General features: G+C 51.3%; 1 protein-coding gene across 6 annotated transcripts in view; it reads left to right on the top strand.

Moving 5' to 3' along the window:
• Positions 1–14114, top strand: part of Katnip (katanin interacting protein) — a 172329-nt gene that overhangs the window by 156910 nt on the left and 1305 nt on the right. For all 6 annotated transcript variants that reach the window (XM_048460577.3, XM_048460573.3, XM_085693049.2 and 3 more), the window contains 9 exons: positions 698–875; positions 5878–6043; positions 7098–7255; positions 8278–8342; positions 9267–9377; positions 11283–11422; positions 12740–12841; positions 13365–13522; positions 13609–13697. In XM_048460577.3, the coding sequence (XP_048316534.3) occupies positions 698–875; positions 5878–6043; positions 7098–7255; positions 8278–8342; positions 9267–9377; positions 11283–11422; positions 12740–12841; positions 13365–13522; positions 13609–13697 (1167 nt within the window). The remainder of the gene's footprint in view (positions 1–697; positions 876–5877; positions 6044–7097; positions 7256–8277; positions 8343–9266; positions 9378–11282; positions 11423–12739; positions 12842–13364; positions 13523–13608; positions 13698–14114) is intronic.

Genomic DNA, 14114 nt, shown 5'->3' with positions numbered 1-14114 from the left:
GCCACTTTCTCTACCCTGAATGCAGTGAGCACTCATAGGAGGAGTTCGTTTGCATAAAATGTCAAATTCTGGCTGTAGGGCTTCCTGGTGTGACTGTCTCATTGAGTTACTTTCAGGCATTCGTTTGGCACTGATTCTCTACTATATGCCAGGCACTGTGCCAGTACCTGGGTACACAATAGTCTAGAGACACAAGTGGGGTCGTTCCCTTAAGGAGTCAGCTACCTGGCAAGTCACATGGGCATTTACTAAGTAGTGTGACCTCCAGAGTTTGGTCGAGGAAGTGTGCAGAGAGACAACAGGCTGTAAGTGCAGCACTGGCCTGGCGCCTGAAACAAGCCCAGTCCAGAGGATGGCGTGTGCAAAGGCCTTGCGGTGAAAGAAAGACATAGGAAAATGAACAGTTGATTGACCATCTGGGTAGAACTGAGAGTCCCTGATGCATGAGGAGGCCTGGGGGAGTTGGAAGCCAGGAGAGGAACACCTCACTGTGAAACAGCGTGAGGGGGCTAACGATACAAAGCATGGTGTGAGGTGGTTCAGCCATATGTGTCAGTATGCCCTGAGTAGGTGGTGGTTGGGGCCTGAGGACCCCTGAGAGAGAAGGTTTATGAGGGGAGAGTGGAGAGGCTGAGTGACAGCTTCCTTCTGGTTCCAGAGCCTCTGGTGGTAACTGGCTGCTTTCTTTCCCTCACAGGCCTCCGACTAAACTTCACAGCCTCCTGGGGGGACCTGCACTACATAGGGCTCACTGGCCTGGAAGTAGTGGGCAAGGATGGCCAGGCCCTGCCCATCTACCCACACCAGCTCTCTGCCTCTCCTAGAGACTTAAATGACCTGCCAGAATACACAGACGACTCGCGGACCCTAGACAAGTGAGTAGCAGAAGCGTGACTGTGGCAGTCAGGGTCAAAGGTCATGCTCTGTATCCCAGGCATTGGGCACACACCAGACACTGCCTGGGAAGGCATGTGGCCAAAAGAAGTAGAGGTGACCCTTTCCACAGGCCGAGTCCTGTTGAGGGGCAGGCAGGTTGCAAAGTCAGACTGGTGTATCCGCAGATGCTGTGTGCTGTGGTAGCACACTGTCATCAGCTAGCGCCTCCCTCAGCCACAGTCCCTTGGCCCTGGTGTGACCCGCTCTGCTTTTGCACATGCCTGCCCTAGGCCTCTCCCCTCTGTAAACTGGAAAGTGAAAACAAATTCTCTGTGGGCCACTATGTCTTCTCTTCTTCCTCCACTTTCCAGAGAGCATGACCAGAGTGAATGGACAGCTTTTTATAGTATCTATCCACAGATACCTGTCACTCAGACACTGGCACTTGGCCTCCTGCTCTGGACAGCTGTCTTAGTTAGGGTTTCTGTTGCTGCAAAGAAACACCATGACCAAAAGCAAGTTGGGGAGGAAAGGATTTTTTTGGCTTACACTTCCAAATTGCTGTTCATCATCAAAGGAAGTCAGAGCAGGAACTCAAACAGGACAGGAGCCTGGAGGTGGGAACTGATGCAGAAGCCATAGAAGGGTGCTGCTTACTGGCTTGCTTCCCCTGGCTTGCTCAGCCTGCTTTCTTATAGAGTGCAGGACCACCAGTCCGGGAATGACATCCCAAATAGTGGACTGGGCTCTCCCCCATTGATCACTAATTGAGAAAATGTCTTACGACTGTATCTCATGGGGGCATTTCCTCAACTGAGGCTCCTTCCTCTCTGAGGGATCTAGCTTGTGTCAGGTTGACACACAGAACCAGCCAGTATAACAGCTATGTGAATTAATTCAGAGTCAAGGAGAGTTTAAGGGATGGGAGTTCAGATCTCTGTTCTGTTTTAAGTTCCCAAACCTCACAACTGTCACAGTGAGGACAACATAACCAGCAGTGCAAGTGGCATTTTGGGGCGTTATGTGCCAGTCACTGGGCTGTCAGTAGATTACAGATGTCCATCCATGAAAGACACAGACACAGGCTAAGAATCATTATTGTTATCCCTCTGTATAGAGGAGGAAGCTGAAGTCAGAAAGTGGTCACAGGTACCCAGCCTAGTTAAGCGGAGTCAGGATTTGAACACTCGAGCCCGGCACTTTAACTGCTGAGTTGGGCATCGCCTGTGCCTGAGTTTCTTCATCCATAGAACTGTGTCAATAATCCCCATGATTACAGTTTGGGAGTAGGGTGATCACACTGCACCCCCTTGTCCTGGCTGTGTCCTCTTGTCTCTTTAAGATGACTCTTTACTATGGCCTTCCTCCCCTCCTGTCACTGACTGCTTGGGGCCACGCTGGTCTGTAGATCATGACAGGTCAACTGGGGGACCTAGACCTGAGCCTACAAGCTGCTCCCAGCCAACTGCAGGAGAAACCCACACCTGCCCAGGGTTCCCATCCCTGTCATCCACTCGCCACCACACAGAAACCCTGACAGCTTCCTGTCCAACCGTAATGTCATCTTGAAAGACTTCTGTGCATACCTCTAAACAGGAAGCACTTGAAAAGGCAAACACACCCTCAATGTCCTTGTCACACCTAAATCTGTGAGTAGTGGTGCCTGAGTCACTAGACAGCCATCCTGTAGCTTGTGTACTTGAACTAAGGCCCAGGTAGCCATGCATGCCATTGGCTGAAAAGCCCTCGAGCTTCAGGGACTTCTTGTTCTCATTTTCCTTCCTTCACTTTATTTCTTAAGTTAGAATACAAAGCAACGGGTGTCATTAAGGCAACTTCATACACACATCATTACCCTTGTTCCCAGCCATCCCCGCCCCTACCATCCCTCTCTTCACCCTCCCTAGTTAGCTTCCTTTCTTCTCCCAGTTAAGACACTTCTGCTGCCCTATTTCAAGTGTTCCATTATGCTTCTTTCCCCATCTTAAGATCTCTCCCTTCCCTCCAGCTATTCCCTTTCTAGTTTTTTTTAATATAAGTGCACCCCCATATGTAATGTGAGGTTTAGGCTCCATATTTGAGGAAACATACAGCATTTGTCTTAGTCTTGCTTGTTTCTCTCAGCATTCTCAGATGTGTCTGTTTTCTTGCATGCACCATGATGGTTGCATTTTTCTTTATGGATGCACAAAATTCCATCGCATATATGCACCATGTTACTTTACCCATTCATCTGTGTTGACATCCAAACTCAGTCTGTTTCCTGCCTGTGTGTTCTGCAGCAGTAACTATGAATGTACAAGTACTTGGTATGCTGACTTTCAGTCCTTTGGATATGTACCCAGGAGACTTAGAGCTGGGTCATATGGTAGATCTGTTTTCAGGGAATGGGGAGACCTCCGTAATGATTTCTATGACTCCTAATAGCAGGAATGGGATCCTCTTTCCATTCATTCTCCCCAGCATTGATTGTCATTTGTTTTCTTGATGGGGTGAGATGGTTTCTCAGGACAGTTTTCTGTGATCATTAGGGATGTTGAATGATTTTTCAAATATTAGTTGGTCCTTTGTCTCTCTTCTCTTGAGAATTGTCTACTCATTTCTTAAGTCCATTTATTGGATGGCTTGGGTTTAGGGTATTTAACCTTTATAGTTATTTATGTATATTGATATTAATCCTATATGAAATTAACATTTTTCCCATTCTATAGGGTCTCTTCACTCTGAAGGAGTGCCTGCCCCTGTGGTATTGTTTTTTTTTAAAGACAGGGTCTCACAGTGAACCAACCAGACTTCAAGTTCAGGATCCTCCTGCTGCAGTTCCAAGTACTGGGATTATAGAAGCATACCACCAACACATCTCCCTCATGTTTGTTTTTATATTTTTCTTTTATTGAAAATAGATTTTTTTTTCTGTTAGGTATGGTATCACACACCTTTAATGCCAACACTCTAGAGGCAGCAGCAGGTAGATCTCCGAGTTTGAGGCCGGCCTGGTCTATAGAGTGAGTTGTCCAGCACAACAAAGGCTACACAGAGAAACCCTATCTTTATAAAACAAAAACAAACAAAAGAGAGAGAGATTTTTTTCATCCAATACATTCTGTTTATGGTTCCCCTCCCCCAAATCCCCTGAGTTCCTCTCCACCTCCCCTCCATCCAGATCTCAAGAATAATAATAAAATAAAGCAAATAGGAACAGGACAAAAGAAACAAACAAGAGCCAAAGATAAGCATAAGAATGTCATATAGACATAGAGACATACACATTCTCACACACAGAAATCCTATAAAAACACAAAACTGGAAGCCATAATATATACTCAAAGGACCTGTAAGGTTTAAAAACAAACAAACAAAATCCCGCCCTGACAGAACATGAGACAGAGAACCCCCAAAGATACCACTGAGTTTGAGTTAAGTTGGCTGTCTACTGCCAGGCATGGGGGGCTGCTACTCTTAAGCCATCTCTTGTGTTTTATCCTTGCTGATGGTCTTAGATTCTGGGAATGCCTGTGCCCATTTATATATTTGTTTGCAGTATTTATTTTCACTTGTTTGAAGCTCTGGGGATGGAACCCAGAGCCTTTGGTATGGAGGGCAAGCATTTACTACTGAGCGCCCACCCTCCCCAGCCTTCTGATATGACAGGACGGCCCAGGCTCCTCATGTCTCTTTTGTCCCAACCTGGCCTCCACCATATCCCTGCAATGACAGGGTCCTAGTGGTGGCCATAGTGTTTAGAGACCCCACTCTAGCATGAGAACGGCTTATTACTACTGGGTGTCTTGGAACAGAACCAGGTGATTGCCCAGGAGAAGGCTTCTTTTGCTACCAACCTCTCTGCCATCCATCTCCAGTGTCCCCTTTCCCAAAATCCTGCAACAGGGTTTTGGAGACTGGCAGTCAGTCTCCAAGACGGAGATAATTGCTTTGGAAGGAAACAGCAGTCTGCAACAGCCAGCTTCCTTCACAAACAGCAGGGTTGGCCTGCCGAATTTCCTCAGTTTTAACATGCCAGCAATTGTAAGACACACCATCCATCAATTTAATAACAGCCTTTAGAGTACAGGAGAGAGAACGCTTTACCTCCGTGGATGAACACTTAGATTTATTCTAAACCGCACACTATCAAATGGTAAGGGGAAGAGTTGATTTTAGATAAAGGAATCGTGGCCGCAGCCTGAGTCACTCACAGGACAGTGGCCCCCAAGGGTGGCGTGGGGTGGGGCTGATTGTCTCTGGGGCCAGGTCTTCAAGTGGCCATGTCACACAGAGGACAAAGGTTAGGGTCCAGGTTGAAGAGGCTGAGGCAGGAACGGATGCAGTGGGGCTGAGGTAACTGGTTTAGAAACCCCTCCTGCTGACGGGGTTTCCCTGGGGCACTCAGACCTGTGGCTACCAAGCAGGTTGGCTCATCACAAGCCTGGAGCCACCTGCCTCTTCTGGCACTTGTCCCTAGCCTAGGTCTGCTGAGTTCCCTGTGTTTTAGAGACCTTACCAAGAGAGATAGGATCACTTCCCTCAACTGTGACTCTGCATCTTTCAGAACGTTTGGACAACAGAGAAAAGGCCCACCTCCCACCCCAGTGCATCCCTTCTGACCTCATTCCCAGCTGGAGCTAGTCCTGGCTGCCTGTGGTCTGCCTGCCTGGCCACACCCCACATCTCATGATGGTCGCTGCCCTGTTAGTCACAGCACATCTCAGGGCGCCTGTGCCACAGCTCTGTGATAAGCTTATTTCTACAGTTACCCTTCCTGGCATGTGGATGTAATCATTAGCAGAAGTCTCCCAACCTGTGGCCACTGGGCTGAGGAATTCCAAAGGGGGACACAGTTGTCTGTTAGCCTGGAGAGGATGAGCAGACACTGTTTTTAGCCCTTCTTAAGTGTCATTGCTTGACTTCACTGTGCACCCACCTCCCAAGAGACAGGTGGGTGAGGGAAGCGACTTTCTGAGGCCTCCCACCGTCTTGCTGACCTGCCCTCATTGCCTGCAGGTTAATCGACGGCATGAACATCACCACTGAGGATGAGCACATGTGGCTGATCCCCTTTTCCCCTGGGTTGGACCATGTGGTTATGATCCACTTTGACAGAGCCCAAAGCATTGCTGGCCTGCGCCTCTGGAACTACAATAAATCTCCCGAGGACACCTACCGAGGGGTAAGCCGGGCAGAGCGGAGTCCACTGTCAGGGAGGCAGCATGATGAATGGTTGGTGTGGGTGCTGGAGAGGAGCATAAATCCTCCAGAACCTTCCAAATGGAGAGGGGGTGACATCCAGGGAGAGAACGAGCTGTGTTTCCTGCACATAGCAGACATAGCCCACAGCCCAGGGCAGCCTGGGGAACTACAGGGCTTGCTTCTCCTGTGACCGTGGTTCCCCTTCCTACACTGTCCAGGGCTTTTGTGTTGGCTATGGGCCTGCTGTCCATTGAGCACTGGAGAAGGTGCTATGAGGCAAGCTGTGTGCCTTCCTCATTCCTGCAGGTTCTCATCCTGCCTCCTCGTACGGCCCCTCCTCTCAGGGTTCTAAGAAGGCGGGGAAAGCGTTGTCACTCTCTTGGGAACTACATAGCTAGAGTCTGGTCTCCGCCTGCTAGGCATGGACCCCACTTTCTCTTTCAGTTGCTGGTGAAAAGGCAGGGGTGGCAAGTAGCCTCAGAACGTATGTAGCCCTTGCGGTTTGCTGGTGGATCCCAGCAGCTTGCTAGAAGATTCCTGCCTGGACAGTGTGTGCACTTGTGTGTGATTGTGTGCACTCAGCAAGCTCTCAGTGAGCACAGTGCTGCTACCTGTCAGAAGGACCAGCTGGGTCTCTATTATGTACCTAGAAAGGACTTGCTAGGTGCTGAGGGTAGAAAGAGGGAAGCTGTGCCCACCTCCCAGATGGGGAGGGAGATGAATGGAAGCTGGAGGCCTGCACAGCACTGGTGGTAGAGTGGTTCTGAGCTAGCCCTTGACCATCTCACCGCACTGCCACAGGCTAAGCCATTGATGTCTGGGGTCCCGCACCAAGTCCCATGCCTCCCCTGGGACTGAGACATGTAGATAGGAAACACAGGTAAGTATCCTTGGCACAGGGGCCTTACTCCAGGTGTCTTGTGTCCAAAATGGAACATGACTGTCCTTGGAACTCAGGCCTGGCCCAATGTCCTGGCGTGGTAGAAAAGCCATCCACTGTCTTAGGCTCAGACAAGCTGTGTCTCCTTCACTAGGTCAAAATCGCCCACGTGTCCCTGGACGGCCTATGTGTGTCTCCCGCAGAAGGCTTTCTTATCCGAAAGGGGCCTGGCAACTGTCACTTTGATTTTGCACAAGAAATCCTCTTTGGGGACTACCTGCAGACCCGGCTGTCACCGGCACCCACCAGGAGGTGAGGCAGTGTGGGCTGGCCCACCAGTGTCCTCTGTGTATGCACCCTCAGGGCTGGAGCTGTGGCCACATGTATTGTCTAGAAACAGCTTCTCTTCCCCAGTCCCGATCCAGAAAAAGAGCAGGTGGGAAGCTCTCGTTTGGGTTTGCCGGGATGTCCTGGCCCCAGTGTCCAGCATCCAGGTGTAAACCAAGTAAGTTTTACCCATTTATAGCCTCCAATGTCTGAATGCCAAAGGGAAACAAAAGAGCTCCCTTCCCCAATGGCAAAATTGTTAACAGTATCTTTGCATAGCACAGCCCAAGGAGGACTGTTATGAAGCTGGAGCGGAGGGAAGTGTAATAATTGTCTCTGTAGCCCTGGCCAGCCTAGAACTCACTATATAGATTAAGCTGGCCTTGAACTCACAGAGATCTTCCTGTCCCTTAGAATTTATGGTTGGAAGCTGGGATTTTATACCCATTTTACAGAAGTGGAAATTGAGGCCCGGACTTGGGATCATGAAGCCAGCAATGCTCAGGGCTTCCTCTCCGTTCCCTTTCTCTTCTGCATCCCCATCCTGCCTACATTCCAGGGCCTTTGCTATGGCCAACTTGATCGCCGTGTGAGGCCGCCTCAGACCTCTGTCCATCCAAATGGCCTGTCATACTCAGGCACCCTGCCCTATCAGCAGCACCCAGCCCTCAGCCTAGCAGATTCCACTCCTCTGGTAGAGCAGGGGTGTGGTTAAGAGAGTGACTCCAAGGCACATCTCACCCAGTCACGCTCCCCTACATGGCTTTCCTAAGTGGTTTCACCACTCCGGCCAGGTACCTTAATCCATGTGTCCCCACCTCTAGGTTACTCTGAGGATTGCAAGAGTCTGTAACAGAAGAGCAGTGTCCCCCACTGCCTCCCACACACAGCATCTCCCCTGGGTAAATGGGAGCTCACACAGGAGCCTCTGCAGTCCTTTGCTGAGGAGTGTCTTTCAGTGACCCTGGAACAGAAGGGCTCATGGTGCTGTTTTGGTCTCTTTCCAGGCTGGATTCAAAGAGCCTGGAGCGAGCCAGCATGGACTACGAGGCCCCGCTCATGCCCTGTGGCTGTATCCTTCTCCTAGGCGGCAGGAGCGCTCATGGGGAAAGTGAAGCTAAGGAAGGCGGCACAAGGGGCCCAGCTAAGAGGGGCTGGAAAAGAGACAGGTGACCCAGGGAGCTGGCAGGGAGAAGGCAGGGACAGAGGCAGCAAGAGCCCCTTCTTCCTAGTGTGACCTCATTGCGTGATAGGGAAACATGGCCCTGGGAGCAGGCCACAACGATAGCCCTGCTTCCCAGCTGTGTAAACTAAATCACGGGAGCCAGGCATGATGGAGGCAGGAGGATCATGAGTACTAGACCATCCTAGACTACCTAGAGAGACACTATCTCTTCAAAAAAGAGGAAAAAAATCCAAAAGCTAAAAAAGAAGCAAGTCAGAGAGGTCAGATAATTTGCCCTGGTCTCTCCACAGGTGTCCAGATCTGGAAGGAAGCAATGCTTTTGCCTGTGACTACCTGAGATGTGCCTGGGCTCCCAGGACTTCCATTCCTGCTTCTAGAAACTGAGGATCAGGAAGATCCAAGTAGGGGCAGGTGTCACCTTGTGCACAAGGACCTTGTCAGGAGGAATCGTTCTGCTGTCCTGAGGCTGTTTCCCCACCCTTAACATGCTTATTCCTGTGAACTTGAAAGGCACAGAGGAGGGAAGAGGTGTCTTGTTCTAATCATTTTATACCCAGGGAAATGGGGGCACAAGGCAGGAGAGTCCCACCAGAACCATCTGTCCACCCTGTCTGCTCCTAAATAGAACTGCTCCTTCCTGTCCACCTAGGGCAGGGACTGCAGCAAGTGTGGTGCTATGTTCCTTTTAACAGGCATCCATCTCTGGGAGAGAGACCCTTCCATGACAGACAAGAAGAGTCCCTATCACCTCTGCCACTGTGTGGCCTTCTCAGGAAAATTGAGCTTCTCTCTTCCTTAACCATAGCACAGTCATCTTCCAGTTCCAGCTGTTGTCCAGCTGGGGTGACCCCTACTACATCGGCCTCACGGGGCTGGAGCTGTACGACGAGCATGGGGAGAGGATCCCATTGTCCCAGAACAGTATCCTTTCTACTGGAAGAGGAGGCGGCATGGAAAATGCTGCTGGCAGACCGGTGCAGGCTCCCAAGCCTGTAATTATAGCCCTCAGGAGGTGGAGGCAGGAGGATTTTCACCTATATAAGGGCAGCCTGAACTACATAGCAAGGCCCTATTTCAAAAGACCAGATGAAGGTCAGACATGGTGGTACATGCCTTTAATCCTAGCACTCGAAAGGCAGAGACAGGCAGGTATCTGTGAGTTTGAGGCCAGCCTGGATTACCTTGTCACTAAACAAAAGATCGACTGATGATGATGATGATGATGATGGTGATGATGATGGTGATGATGATGGCAATGGTGAAGCTGATTATGGTGGTAGTGGTGGTGGCGGCGGGGTGGTGATGGCAGTTAGATGATACAGTATGATGCCACTGGACCCTTAGAGCTGCTCTTACCATGCTTACAAAGGTATCTACAACCGGTTCTCTGCAGACCAGAGTCCCATGATTGAGCGTGCAGGGAGGGCACAGACACCTGGTGTTCTAAAGGCCCTGACAATCTGCAGCAGAACTCAGTGGGGGCCATTTGCTCCTGATGTGCCCATGCTGGGGCTGTTTATTGGCCCAGACAGTTCTGAAGGATTCCAGTTTGGTTGTTGGAATTTTCGGTGCAATGGCAGCCTCTGGAAGTTGACTTGAGATGTGCCCATACAAGGCCCTTGGTCATGCGGAGTGATAGTGACTAAACCAAAGGTCTCGTGGACGCCTTTTCAGTTTCCCTCAGGGCTGACTCCTGGGACTCTTGTTGTCTGTCAGCCCCCCCCCCAAACTCAGTGCTTCCTGAGGACTTCTGTAGCAGGCACTGCGAGACTATATGCCATGCACCCACGGAAATCCTGGGAACAAAATATTCTGGAATCCTCATTGTCCAGAGGCAGAACTTGAGACCTGTTTACCCAGGTCACACAGCCCAGTTGTAAAGCTTTAAACTCTCTTGCCTGTCTTCTTGTTGCCTGATTATCTTCAGCATCCTTGAGTGTGTGGTCTCTGGCCCCCCAGGTAGGGAAATGCCAGCCTCGCCCCAAAGCCTGGGCCCTGGGTGTCTCTGGAGATATGGTCTTCCTCATAACATAGGGAATGGCTCCTGGATCTCTAAACTTCACTAATTTTACCAAGAGGGCTCATAGCCAGTGTCCTCTGAGGTTCTCCTGCCCATCTTAGAGCATAGAAGTTTTGTGCCCCTGTTACAGGTGAGGTGCCAGGATAGGTGGTGCCCAGTGACTTGCCTGAGATTTCCTGTGACAGCGACAGAGACAGGCCCAGCTTCTGCACATGCGCTTTGAGGTCCCTGCTCTAATCAGCTCCTGTTGGGCCAAGGTGGCAGACCTGACGAGACTGATTTACCAAAGTCACTTGCCTGCCCAAGTGGGTGTGGCCTGTATTTCAGAGCAGTGGCAGCACTGCCATCCCTGTCTGTGCTGTGCAAGTCCCTCATTTCCAGCTATCCCACCTGTGGTCCCTGACTTTGAACTTGACCCCTTAGCCCCACACATAATCCCTTCTCCTTGGCCACAACCCCATTTTCTTAGAAAATAGAATGTGTCAGGCAGTGATGGCACACGCCTTTAATCCCAGCACTCGGGAGGCAGAGGCAGGTGGAGCTGTGTGAGTTCGAGGCCAGCCTAGTCTACAAAGCGAGTTCCAGGATAGGCTCCAAAGGTACAGAGAAACCCTGTCTCAAACAAACAAAAACAAAAAACAAAAATAGAATGCATTTATTTTCACTGTCATTCCCAGCCTGCTAAAATGTAGGACGCCAGCCCAGCATCTCCTGAGACACAGTGCTGACTACTTGACAGCCGCTTTGAGGGTGACACTGTGCACAGTGTATGAGTTTGGGTTACGACAGCTTAACCTACACCTCAGACATTGCAGCCTTTCCGGACAGCGTGAACGCACTTGAAGGTGTATGCGGGGACGTGCGGACCCCTGACAAGCTCATTGACCAAGTCAATGACACCAGTGATGGCAGGCACATGTGGCTGGCCCCCATCCTGCCCGGTCTGGTGGGTACCTGCTCCCAGATCCAGTGACTCTGGGAGCCATCAGAGAGGTGCCTGCTGTGGCTAACGGCTCTTGTGTGACCCTTCCAGGCCCACAGTTCCTTCTCTTACTCCATGGACTTTACTCAAATAGATACCAGATGTGTGAGGAGCTCCAGGCTCTGCATCTTCCTGCCTCTTTTTGTAAGGCCTCTGCAGCCCACTCCACTGTGGCATTTTCCCCCTTTCCACTCTCCTTTGACTGGTTCTGTTCCTTATATATCACATGGCCCATGCCACTGTGTGGCCATCTTGCCCTCGCTCTGGCCCCAGTCAACCAAGTCAGCCATTATTACCACTGACTCTTTCCGAGCTCTCAAACCCTGCAGTGGGTCTGCTCCATCGTCACAGAGAGGGAGGAAGGTCCAGGAGAGGATACAGGCCATCAGCACCCTCCACCTCAGGAACAGAGCCTGTCAGCAGAACATGGCATGCACAGTCCCTTCCCCACTCCTGTAACTGAGTATAAAATGGCATTTTCCTTTTAGAGGAGGGAACAACTCCCACAAGGCCAACCCCTCATCCTGCCCTCCTGCTGTAAAGGGGTACACACAGCCCTTGAGGCCCTCAGAGCCCAGGCAAAAGCAGTTCACTGCCCTCCTCTGGCCACTGTCATTCTCCTAGTGGGAATCTAAGGATCTGAGTAGAAGGAGCCCCACCCAGCCATCATGGTCTCCAGCTCATTGCTCGCCGCAAGCTAGACTCACCTCACATCCAGTTCTTTAACTGGCCCTCCAAGTGAGGAGGGAGGTTTTTCTGATGCTGAGCCTGCTGCACTGTTCAGTCCGTGCTGACCTGAGGCTGAGTGCTAGCCGTTTGGTACTCCCCGGCAGACATGGGCTAGAAGAAACCACGGTGCCTGGGTCTGAGGACTGACTTTTCCTCTGTAACTCTTGGAAAGGATAAATGGGTCAGGACCATATGCATTGCTTGGTGGAGAGATGCTCCCTGCCTCAGCAGGTGGGTGCTGTCCCTGGGCTTGACCTGAGGAACAGAAGGCCAGGCTGCTCTCAGGTCTCCGCCAGGATTTAAATGAGGGCCACAGCAGCAGGAGGCAGCAGGCCCTCCCAGAGCCAGCTCAGCAGTTTGTTCCAAACGCAACCACACGTGACTTGACTCAAAATGGGGTCTGAGGAGAAGAGACCTCAGAACTTGAAGCTTCCCACAGGGGGTGTGCTGCCACTGGCATCTGGGGCCCAGCTTCCTGCCCTGGTGCCCTGGGCCCAGCCTGCAGCTCGGTTTCCAAACACAGCTGCTTTAATTAGCTTTGCTCTCTGACAGGTGAACCGGGTGTATGTCATTTTCGATCTGCCCACCACTGTGTCAATGATCAAACTGTGGAATTACACGAAAACACCTCAGCGAGGGGTGAAGGAGTTTGGCGTGAGTCCTCACTAGCTGGTGTGGGAGATCACTGTGCTCTCCGGGAATTAGGCTGTGGGCAATTACCATTAGCTGCAGTTGGGTCTCTGTCTCTAGTTGCAACCTTGGAAATGCCTGGTCCTTCGGAGCAGGGAAATCTGCCACCCCACCATCAATTCAGAACAGCTTTGGGATAATCCAAAGCAAGCTCTGAACTTGGCCCTGGACTTGGTGTTGCTTCCAGGGCTCTCTCTAGAATCGCACAGCCTTACGAGACACCTGGGTGTCCGGGGGAAAGACCAGAAGCCATGGGGTCCAGAGATTGAGTCTGCCCCTATCTCTACAGTTGGTCACCCAGTATTGTGAAATTCCTGGAGCCTCAGCATCCAAACCTGCAGTCCACACTGACAGCATGTGTCCTTCATGCTGGTGTGGGGGTGGGCCTGCCATCAACACGGGTCTTCAGTGAAGCTTGGGCTCTGGACAGCAGAGGGGTGGGATAAATGTAGGAGGGGCGGGTCCTCATTCCTGTTCTGTCTCTTAGCTGCTGGTGGATGACTTGCTGGTGTACAATGGCATTCTTGCCATGGTGAGTCACCTGGTTGGGGGCATCCTGCCCACATGTGAGCCTACCGTGCCCCACCATACCATCCTCTTTGCCGAGGACACTGACTTGTGTCACCAGGAGAAACACACTATCAGGTACACCCCTGACCAGCTCTAATGAGGATGGGTGGCAGGGACCCGGCCTGGGAGGCTGATGGGCCTTCTGTCTGCCTCTCCTGCAGTAAGGCAGAGGAAGACCAGGACATACAGATGACGAATGAAAACCAGGTCGTCACCACCTCGAGGAGGAAGCCAGGCACCGCTGACCCAGGCAGGTGGCATTTCTCTGCCCTGCGCATCCCTGTCAGAGGTTCAGTCTAGGCGGAGAGGAAGCAGGCATCAGAGTCTATTGGTCTTGCCCTGCCTGCTCAACACCTCTTTCCATCTGGGAACCTGTTTCAGAGTAACAAGCAGCTTCTGGCTGCATGCCTCCCCTGTGACCAGGAGGGAAGGGCAAGGCACACTGGGAAACCAGGAAAGGGCACCAAGAAAAGGGCTTCCTGGGACAGGTGGCATCTGATCTGGGTCCTAAAGGATGTCTAGTAACATAGACAAAGGCCTTATGGGTTCCATGGTAGAGCCTCCTTCATGCATGGGATAGGCCACGAAGGATGCCCAGAATGCAGGCTAGCCAGGTCTATGTCTGTTCTCAGGGACTGTGTAACTCACTCCTGTGTCCTGTTTCCAC

This window comes from Myodes glareolus, chromosome 7, assembly GCF_982192425.1.
Source record: "Myodes glareolus chromosome 7, mMyoGla1.1, whole genome shotgun sequence".
Classification (NCBI taxonomy): domain Eukaryota; kingdom Metazoa; phylum Chordata; class Mammalia; order Rodentia; family Cricetidae; genus Myodes; species Myodes glareolus.
The sequence above is the reverse complement of the archived record's forward strand: the minus strand, read 5'-3'. Positions and strand labels throughout refer to the sequence as shown.